The 9,606-nt window shown below is 33.9% G+C and overlaps 2 protein-coding genes across 7 annotated transcripts in view; both read right to left on the bottom strand.

Moving 5' to 3' along the window:
• Positions 1-794: 794 nt before the first annotated feature.
• On the bottom strand, positions 795-2,374 carry LOC105115870 (RING-H2 finger protein ATL52). Its single transcript, XM_011012933.1, has one exon. It carries the CDS (start codon positions 2,111-2,113, stop codon positions 1,064-1,066), a length of 1,050 nt encoding a protein of 349 aa, XP_011011235.1. The 5' UTR covers positions 2,114-2,374; the 3' UTR covers positions 795-1,063.
• Positions 2,375-5,200: 2,826 nt separating this feature from the next.
• LOC105115869 (uncharacterized) overlaps positions 5,201-9,606 on the bottom strand; it is a 14,814-nt gene continuing 10,408 nt past the window's right edge. For 5 of the 6 annotated variants that reach the window (XM_011012926.1, XM_011012928.1, XM_011012929.1 and 2 more), the window contains 4 exons: positions 7,951-8,070; positions 7,616-7,701; positions 6,131-6,176; positions 5,201-5,592 (listed from right to left, as the gene is read on the bottom strand). In XM_011012926.1, the coding sequence (XP_011011228.1) occupies positions 5,560-5,592; positions 6,131-6,176; positions 7,616-7,701; positions 7,951-8,070 (285 nt within the window). In that variant the 3' untranslated portion in view covers positions 5,201-5,559. Of the gene's footprint in view, positions 5,593-6,130; positions 6,177-7,615; positions 7,702-7,950; positions 8,071-9,606 lie in introns of those variants that run through there. The other variant, XM_011012931.1, reaches the window with a different exon arrangement.

Below are 9,606 nucleotides of genomic sequence, written 5' to 3'. Positions count from 1 at the left end.
CAAATTCACTAATTAAGGATTTCATTTCAACCATAAGATATACAAAAATACAATCAATAAAATTTTTAGATTTGTCATAAAAAATTAGGTCAAATGCACACCTGCTAATGTTTATAAGACTTATTTACTTTTCATTTTTGATAATTCTTAAATACGATTATAAATTCTTATTTATATCTTAATAATTTTTTATATTTTCTGTAAAAATAATAAACATTAAACAATTATTTTAATACTTTTTTATTATATTAATTACCAAAATAGTGGAAATTTGAAGGTTTCAATCCAAATATTTAATAACTCGTGTATTATATAGTTCAAGGGTTTTTTTTTTTTCTTTTTAAGTTTTAGCCCAATACTCAAAACAAAACCCATTAGCTCTCATGTGAACCTCAAACCATTACTTGTAGAAAATGGAGCTTTCTCCAGGTTGTCACGAAGGATAATTCATCGTTTATCATAGATTTTTATTTGTCCTATTATTGTAACCTCTAGAATTAGCGTATGGAACTGCCAAATTAACTTTTCTTTTACCCTACATGTTCATCTGTTGCAACTTGCCTGTCATCTTGCCGTGTGTTTTTATTTTTTTTGTTTTTAAATATAGTGGCAAGGCTGCCTCTCGTCGTAGTTTGTTTTGGCTTTTCCATTTTTGTTTGTTTTCCTTGCAATTAATTATTGGCATTGCTTAAGATCTTCATGCCATCTCCAGATTATGAATGGTTGAAAGTTTAATGTTCATTAAAGGAGAAAATGTAGGTAATAAAATTCAATATCTTAACAACATAATCTATAAAGATTTCCAAGATTTTGAAAACCAGATTTGGAGTGATTAGATTAGATTGTAGCAACATGTACACAAACAGTTGTCCATTTCAAGAACACAAACTCCATTAATTGATCAAAACTAACTAATGGCGGGATCAAGCTGCAAATTCATCTCAAGTACTGTCAAATTTTGAATTAACACAAGATCTCTATATTGGTGAGTTTTAATTAACTAGTTACAGAGAAGAAATGAAATCGATGTATGACGTTTGTACATGAGGAGAAAACTGTATACTCAATTGGGAATCATAGAACTCCTACCTTTCTCATAGCTTGTGAACGTAAATCTTCCTGTAGAAATGGATCTCTTCATTCCAAATGGACCACTAACTAAACCCAAGATCCCACCTCCTCCATTCTTCCGGTAATCATCACTACCCTCATCATCATCTTCACTAGAGCGTAATATATCAGCAACAGATGTGTGGTTTTGAGAAAAATTCGATGAAACAGACCTTCTAAGTGGTTGGATCGGATCGCTAATTTGTAATTCCGTAACAGTCTGCGAACTTTCAAGATCTTGATTAACCGGAGTCTTGGGAGTATCATCACCGATAACAGGACTGACAACACCCTCTTGCCCAAAAGTACTCCCTTCTAAATCTTGAATCACTAAAACAGCATCATTAGTCCCATGCTGGTATTGAATTGTTGAAACATTAGTTCTTGGCAGATTTTCTTGGACTGGCTCAGGTACAGCTGGTGCTTCAATGGGCAAGATATTAGCCGGAGCAATATTGGCACGGCATAGAGGACAACTTGCATGAGATTTGAGCCATGTATCAATGCAAGGGAGATGAAATGCATGGCTACACTTCGGCAAGAGCCTTAAGCTCTCATTTTCTTGAAATTCACTTAGACAAACTGGGCACTCTGTGCCATCAACGAAACCATCACCTTTCTTGTACTTGCATACTGTGATAGACTTTACAAGTGCCTCGTCTAATCCACCGGCAGGGATTCCTTGCCATGCTTCACTAGCCATTTGATCATGGTTTTCATTCAAATCAGTGGCACCATCTCCCTGGCCCCGCCGCCGACAATACTTGGATATGAGAGTATAGTATGTTACCAAGATGAAAGCACTTGCCAGGATACCGATAACTGCTATAATAAGAGGAGACAAATCAGTATTCGAATCATCATCACCAAGAGTAAAAGGAGGTGGAGGTGGGAAAATGATGTAACACCGTTGGGGACAATAAATGCTACAGATTCCCTGTGAGCAATCTCTATAGGTACTATATGGTGCCCAAGGATTTTGGTTGCCAGTAGTAGAACTCATTTTTTTTCTTTTTTCAATCTTGGTACACCTCTAAATTTGCAGCAGTTCCTGCATGATATGCTTTCATCAGAATATTTACAAACAAAGCTTGTGACTAAAAAAGAAAAGAGGGGAGGAGGGGGAAAAGCAAGTGGGATTAGAAAAAGAAAGTATGAAAACGAGGAGCTTAAGATTGGAAGATAAGCAAAGGAAGAGGAGAAGGGAAGTTGGTGTGTCTCCTCCTTCTTGGTCCTTGTACTTTAAGAGTTTATTCTATCCTCTCTTTAATTTTCTTTTTTCTTTCGTTTTTTTGCTTTGCTTGATGAGGGTTTGATTGGATGGTTGTATATGGACTTAATTGTCTTTTTCTTCCCTTAAATCCAATGATCATTAATTAATGGGTGAAGTACCGTCCAAGCTTCAATGGTTGGTAAAGTATAGGTGAGTGGCCTCTAACTCGCATCTCCTGTGAAAGCTACCACACAGACAACCACAACTGCACCGCTAGTATATTCGGAGAGATGTTAGAAAAGTTTTATTTTTTTATTTAAAATTAATTTTATTTTTATATTGATATAATATATTAATACCAAAAATAATTTTAAAAAATAATTATTTTAATAAATTTTTAAATAAAAAGTAATTTAAACTGTTAACGTTATCATAATCCCAAACACATAAATTTTTAAATAAAAAGTAATTTAAACGTTATCATAATCCCAAACACGTTTAATTATTTTAATATGTTGATGTTAAAATTAAAATTAAAAAAAAAATAGTAAAAAATAACCATTATCTCCAGCATCCTAAAAGCATGTTTAGAAATCTTGACCCATGTACTTTAATTTCAAGCTTTTCAACCCTCACACGTTCAATCGTGGTCATATTTGGTCATTAGCTTCCTATCATGTGCAAACATACAAGTGGATGAAAGGGCTACGTGTGGACCATAAATTGAAAGTGTGTATTGTGCAAGGACCAGTATGTCTAAAACTACAGTAGAGGGAGTTATAAGAACCAAATCTAAAACTTGGAGGACTACAAGTATATAAATAGAGCCCTCGGGAAAGCGATGCAAGGCAATTTAATGTGTGAATTACCGAATATTTTGTGGAAGCATGTCACACACAAGCTTGCGAGTCATAACGGGTTGGTCATCAAAGTTTTAACTTTTGTGTAGACTTCCATGCCAATGACTTCCGTGGACTTTATAAAATTTTGGGATAAGAGAAGAAATGGCAAGAAAAGAAACGTATGAATACCCTTTTGTACAAGCACAAAATTAACCGAAAAATAATAGGGAAGGAAGAATCTTTTTATATTTTTTTTATTGTTTTGATATATTAATTTTAAAAATAATTTTTAAAAAATAAAAAAAAATATTATTTAACATATAAAAAAACCATAAAATATGAAAAATATGAAATATGATTTCAAGGTATGAGAAAAAATAATTTAAAAACCATACCAATATCTCTGATGCTCTGCATAATTTAACATAAATGATGAAATGTGCCATGTGAGCATGAGGAGGGTAATCAGCAGAGTCACATCCTGGGCTGGTTGTTGACAAGTACTTTTCTTAATTCGCAATCATGTTTGTTTTGAGTATCATTACGTCCTCCGAGGAGATGGTCCGGCGCGGGCTCTGACATCAACCACAAGTTTTTCACCCTTTATTATTATTATTTTCGGTTCCATTGCCCATTTAATTATGTAAAAAGTCTTGAAATCTTAAGAGTCCATTCAAGTAAACATAGAAATTGCCGCCCTCATTCTCGGAGTATCATTTCTATTAAATTAAATAATCTCTCTCTCTTTTTTAGATGTTTTTATTTTCCATTTTTAAATTTTGATTTCTCCAATAATTAATAATTATTTTTTATATTTCTCCTGCAACCTCACAAAGGATTGATGATTCTTTTCCATGATTCTGCCTTTTCCTTTGTTTGTTTTTCAAGAATTATTATAAGAAATTAATAACTATTATTTAAAAACTGTTTTCCATACAACCTTGTAAGAAATAAAGATTCAATATCTTTTAAAAATAATAAAAGTTTGATAATTAATAATTAATAATTAATTATTCATTCTAGGATACATAGTGTTCAAGAATTTTATAACGATGACACTAACATAGAGCAACTTGCTCGAAAACCTTGCTAATGTCAATCACTGACTTATTTTCAATTATTGACTCGTCTGATTGAAATAAACTACAACACGTGTATATTGAATTTTTTAAAAAAAAGGTTAGTGTTTATTGATTTTTGAAGTCATTTACCTGGTTGATAAAATTTATTGAAATTGATTCTATACGATCCATGACAGCGCGAAGGCAGCATTCAGGCATGCTCTCAACATTGATCGTGTTTATAATGTGTTTGCTGATGGGGCCGGAAATATTTTCAAACACTTTCATCACTCCTGCCGCCGGCCACCGCCACCCCCGAAAAAATCATATTCCACCTCACGGGCTACGAAACGACAACATCAATAAGTGAACAGAGCGATCTATATATTGACTGTGTAACAGTTCAGAAATCGCCATCTCAGCCATTGCTATCACCACCACCCTCATTCTTTCTTGCAAAATGATCCATTCACCACACAGACATCACCTCCAATTGTACCATGCCCCTCCCATTTTCACGACCTTGAGGACCAGACATTTCCATGGTCACAATAGCTCCCCCTCTATCTTTTCTAATTTATCTGAGACTCTGCTTTATACCACCTTCAACACAGACCCCACCACCAAACATTTTATGTTTATCCATAAAAGAATTATTTAATTTATTTCGTAAGATTAAAAGCAAACATTCAATTAACTTCTTTCAAGCCTACTCGCAGGTCTCATGAGCACAGAAATCAACCGAATGATGAGCATTTCTTGCCCGCCCATTCCTACCCTAATCTTCGTGTAAAATAGCATTACTCTCTCACACGCAGAGGTTAAAATAATATTCATCCCTTAGAAATAATTTATTAACATCCTAAACCAAGGAAACAGTGAACATCCCCATCGTTATGAAGTTACAAACGTAATTCAAAACCTACCATTGAATTAATAGTTTTAGTTGAAAAAAGGTTTAATTTCTTCAAACAAGAGCAGAAAATTATACCAAAAGATAGCATTGAACTCTGACAATAAAATTGTGAAAGCAATTTGATCGTAGCAACCTGACAATTTATGCTACATGTGCGTGGCAATCATGAGACAACACTAGACAAACATACATTTACTGTTATACATTTGTTATATCTATGCTTCATATACACGTGATTCACTGTCTAAAAATGATTTGAACCACAATACAAGGCACAAGGAAAATAGATAGAAGAGTATTGGTAGAGTAAATCAAGCATAAATTAGCAAACCTCCCTGCAGATTTATTCTCCTTGTCTTCTGTGTGAATGAATATTAACTAGGAATATTTTACTGAAATATGACGGGATCTACGGCTCTAAGCTCTACCTTTTCTCTTGTCATCCAATGCCTGACCAAAAGGGGCACGCCAGGTAAGATGATCAAAACTTAAATCACATCAGAAAAGGCAAGGGAAAATTATTTTATTGTTAGCAAGCAGCAGGGCTCAATGTGTCCACGCATATGTAAATGAAATTGATCAAACATCAGGCATTGCCAAAAGCAGTTGTCTGTTAACTTTTGCACTTGACTGACACGTTGAGCATTAGCTTATGTGAGTTTGAGTTCTCAAATATTTCATCCAAGAAGAGAACTTTAAAGTCATTGCTCTCAATGGTATTTACAGCCTTACAATAGCTACAACCACATAGAAAATTTGTGTGGATTAACCACCTATCTTTTAGTGAAAATAGGCAACAAAGCTGCTCTCAGATGAGTTTTGTTCATGCCATATGTGTTCCTAAACATGATATAGAATTTCCACAAATATTGGAACTATAAATGTTAGAAACCAAAGTAGGATAAGTCTTTTATTAAAAAAAAAAAAAAAAAAAAACACCAAAGATAGGATAACTGACACCAATTTTTCGCATGCAAGAATAAGATACCTTGCTCTGAAACATTCTCATTGCCAACACAAGAGTGTCTCGCATTCTGCAGAAGTATATCAATAGCATCAGGTGAAACATCATCATATCCATAAGAAAAAGCAAAATATTTGGTGTGATCTTAACTATTTGTCATGTCACTAATACTACTATCTGATTTAGAAAAGAGAATCCTAACAAAATTTTATCGGCCAACAAACAAACATTTGGTCTAAATTGAACCATGCAAATTTATGCCATGCATTAGAAGCTAGAAGAAATATTCAGGGGGGGAAAAAGCAATCAGAGAAGTTTTAATAAAAAAATGTTATATCACAGTTATTTATGAGAATTACAATATATGGAGGCAGCACAAAGATTCAAGCATAGGGTTATTGTCTGTGCAACATAGGATAAAGAGGAAAATTCAGGAAGAATGTGAGACAAAGAGATTAAAGGAGGAGGAGAGTTGAACCACAGAGAAGTTAAGAATTGATTAAGTTTTCAATTATCAACCAAAACCTTTAGAATAAAGAATAGGTGCTTGAATATAAGAACCTAAACTCCTAAACTCACACAATTAAAGAAATGAAAGTATGTATAATTGATTTCCACATTCTCTCTCTAATATGTAAAATCCATTGTGGATCATCCATCATTGCCATTGTAGCCATAAGGTCATCATTTTCCTTTTTGTCAATATATTGTATAGAGTAATGCAATAAAAACAACTAAATAAATAAATAAACCATACAAAATTTTCATACAAACTGATGTGGCTTTCAATTTTTCTTATGCTTGACTAATCATTTAAAAATTCAGAGATCCACAGTTCACTGGTTAGTTGCCACATTTGTTCATATGGATATTTAGTGTAACTTTTTTATTTGTTAATCACTTCCTAATGGCATATCTCATTATGTTAGATTATTTATATTGACCATCAAATCAAAAGAAATGGTTTTATTAATAATACTAGCATTTCCAAAAGCAAAAGTATTAACCTAGTTGTTTTGTTTCACAAACTACTAAAATGTTGACATTCCATCAAGTTGAACTAACATTGAAGGACTGAATACATGTAGCAAGTCATGAAACACTTGGAGAGGCAAGTTTGAAGTCCACAGTGCTAGCTGGGAATTAATGAGGCTTTATCACATCTCTCTACAGCACTTCCTCTAATTCTACTCTAATGGCAATCTGAACTTTATGAACATGGGAGGAGTAACTGGGGCAAGTAGGAGTTATTGTAAAGAAGGCAGTATTGCCTTCATTCTATATCTCCATAGAGGAAAGTCGGAAACCACTTCCAATAATCTAATAAACCTGCCAGGTCTAAGGGCTCCTTGAGGAATTTACTATCTTTCTGGTCAACATCCCACCTATCAGCTTTACATTTTCTGATGCTGAGCCAAAATGAAATACCAATCCATTTGAAAAAAGTAGAATGGAAATTACATTCAAATCAACATAAATATAGAAAATCTAACATAAGGTAGTAAGTACCGAACATCATATGTACTGAGAGGATGAGAAGATCCATTGGAACATGTTAAAACAAATTGTGTTGAGAGTCCAGCAGGGATTTTTATCTGCAGGGTGAAAAGGATATAAAATACTATACAAAGCCATATGCACAGGAGAATAAATTTTCATTGCAGAATACTCTGCAAGTACACACACACACACACACAGAGAGTACATCGAATGAAATTTATGTAGCAAAAGGCCCAAAGTTACTCCAAAAATGTATAAGAGAAATGGTCAAATTACTAAATTAATATGCTACCCTCAGGGGAAAAAAAGGCAGAAGGGAAAAGTGGTGAAAGAAAACAACATACAGATAAATCCTTTGAAAATTTCTCCGCAATCACTACATTTCCCCTTCCGTTGCTCTTAATTTGGTACCCAGAACGTCGCAAAACTAGAGTTGTTGAATCCCAATTTTCAGAAGAGTCCGTCTACAAAAGGGAGAACAAGAAAAAGTTTGTTAGAAGATATTTGATGTCATAGAACTGGATACAACAGAATCATTGAAGAGTTGAAAATGAGGCATCTTACAATCAAGGCAAGTTTAACACGTGTCAATCAAAATTTCACCTACCATCAACGACAAACCCCTCACAATGAAACCCAGCCCAAACATCCTCCCTCCCCCCCAAGCAAAACCCCCATTCTGTTCCTTTAAAATCTCTAGACAGCACCCCCAAAGAAAATCTCAGCATCAAATAGCACTATAACATCTTAAACTGCCCAAACAATTCGAAATTGAACATGACAGTTTAACATCCATATCCAGGGCACATTGACTGGCTCAAATATTGCTCTAAGAAGAATGAAAATGCGCACAATTTTAAATCAAAAGGAAATTTCTAGAATCTGTTGTTTACAACACACAGAGGAGCAAAAAGAGGAGAAATCGACCAGCCAAAATAATCCATAGCTAATAAAATCTGTAAGCATGGTTTGTGTACATTAAAAGATTTTTTATTTTAGCACATGATCTAACTATGTGTGATTCATAAAGCAAATAGACAGTAATTTGTTGTTCACAAGAAAACCTTGGGGTGCTCTATCAACTGTATAAAGGGTATTGAAAGTTTGGTTTGGATTTCGGATTTTAGGTTCATTATCTTTATAGCTTATGATAGAACAATTCTTGATAATGTTAGTTTTCACAGTTTTACCAAGGGATTGCCATTACTGGCTTCTCAGCCCTGGAACACAATAAAAGTAAGGAATCATGACCAAAGGCTTTCCACTTAGAACCAAATAAACAACTGTAGCAGATATGTAAAAGAAGAATTATCACCACACAAAACTAGCAGCCAAAGGTCAGCACAAGGCATTTAAGTTCTTACTAATTTCCATGTTTTCATCACAAGCAATTAATGGAAATGAAGATCCAAAAGAAAGGATGGTAGGAACGTATTTATATGTATCAACCAAGAGAAGATTAAGAGGGAGCACTTCTAATACCTCAAATCATGCTATAATATCTCCTTGTTAAGGTAGATGACAAAAACCTCACAAACGTTTTCTATTACATTGAAAATAGAAATTATATTGAGCATGCATAAAAATTTAGTTATAGAGCTACCCTTGTGTATAATTGTTTTTCAGAAGTTTGCACCATTTCCTTTTTCTAATTTGAGACCTGATTTTAGTAAAGAGCTCATGGTGATGGAAAAGAGTCATACTCTTGAAAAAAGGAGTTTCCTTTACACATTTTGGCCAATATGGGCCTCAATAACAAAAATTCAACAGGCACCATAACAGAGAATCAAGATTTAGCAGGTATATGCTATTGTTATTGTGTATATTGCATGTTGGATAGTGCTCTAATCCTGCCCGTACAAGAAATTAAAAAACTGCAAATTATTTTGGATTTCAATTTTAGTTTGTTGACTCTGAATTAATAAATAATCTAGAGGATTCAAGTTTTAGCTTCTAAACAACATTGATCCATGTGGATTGCTTCCCCCACCACCCCCCCC

This window comes from Populus euphratica, unplaced genomic scaffold (assembly GCF_000495115.2).
Source record: "Populus euphratica unplaced genomic scaffold, PopEup_1.0 scaffold786.1, whole genome shotgun sequence".
Classification (NCBI taxonomy): domain Eukaryota; kingdom Viridiplantae; phylum Streptophyta; class Magnoliopsida; order Malpighiales; family Salicaceae; genus Populus; species Populus euphratica.
This window is presented reverse-complemented; position numbering and strand designations above follow the sequence as displayed.

What these genes read in the sequence shown, in the direction of transcription:
- LOC105115870 (XM_011012933.1), bottom strand. Translation starts at nt 2,113, where the DNA reads ATGAGTTCTACTACTGGCAACCAAAATCCTTGGGCACCATATAGTACC.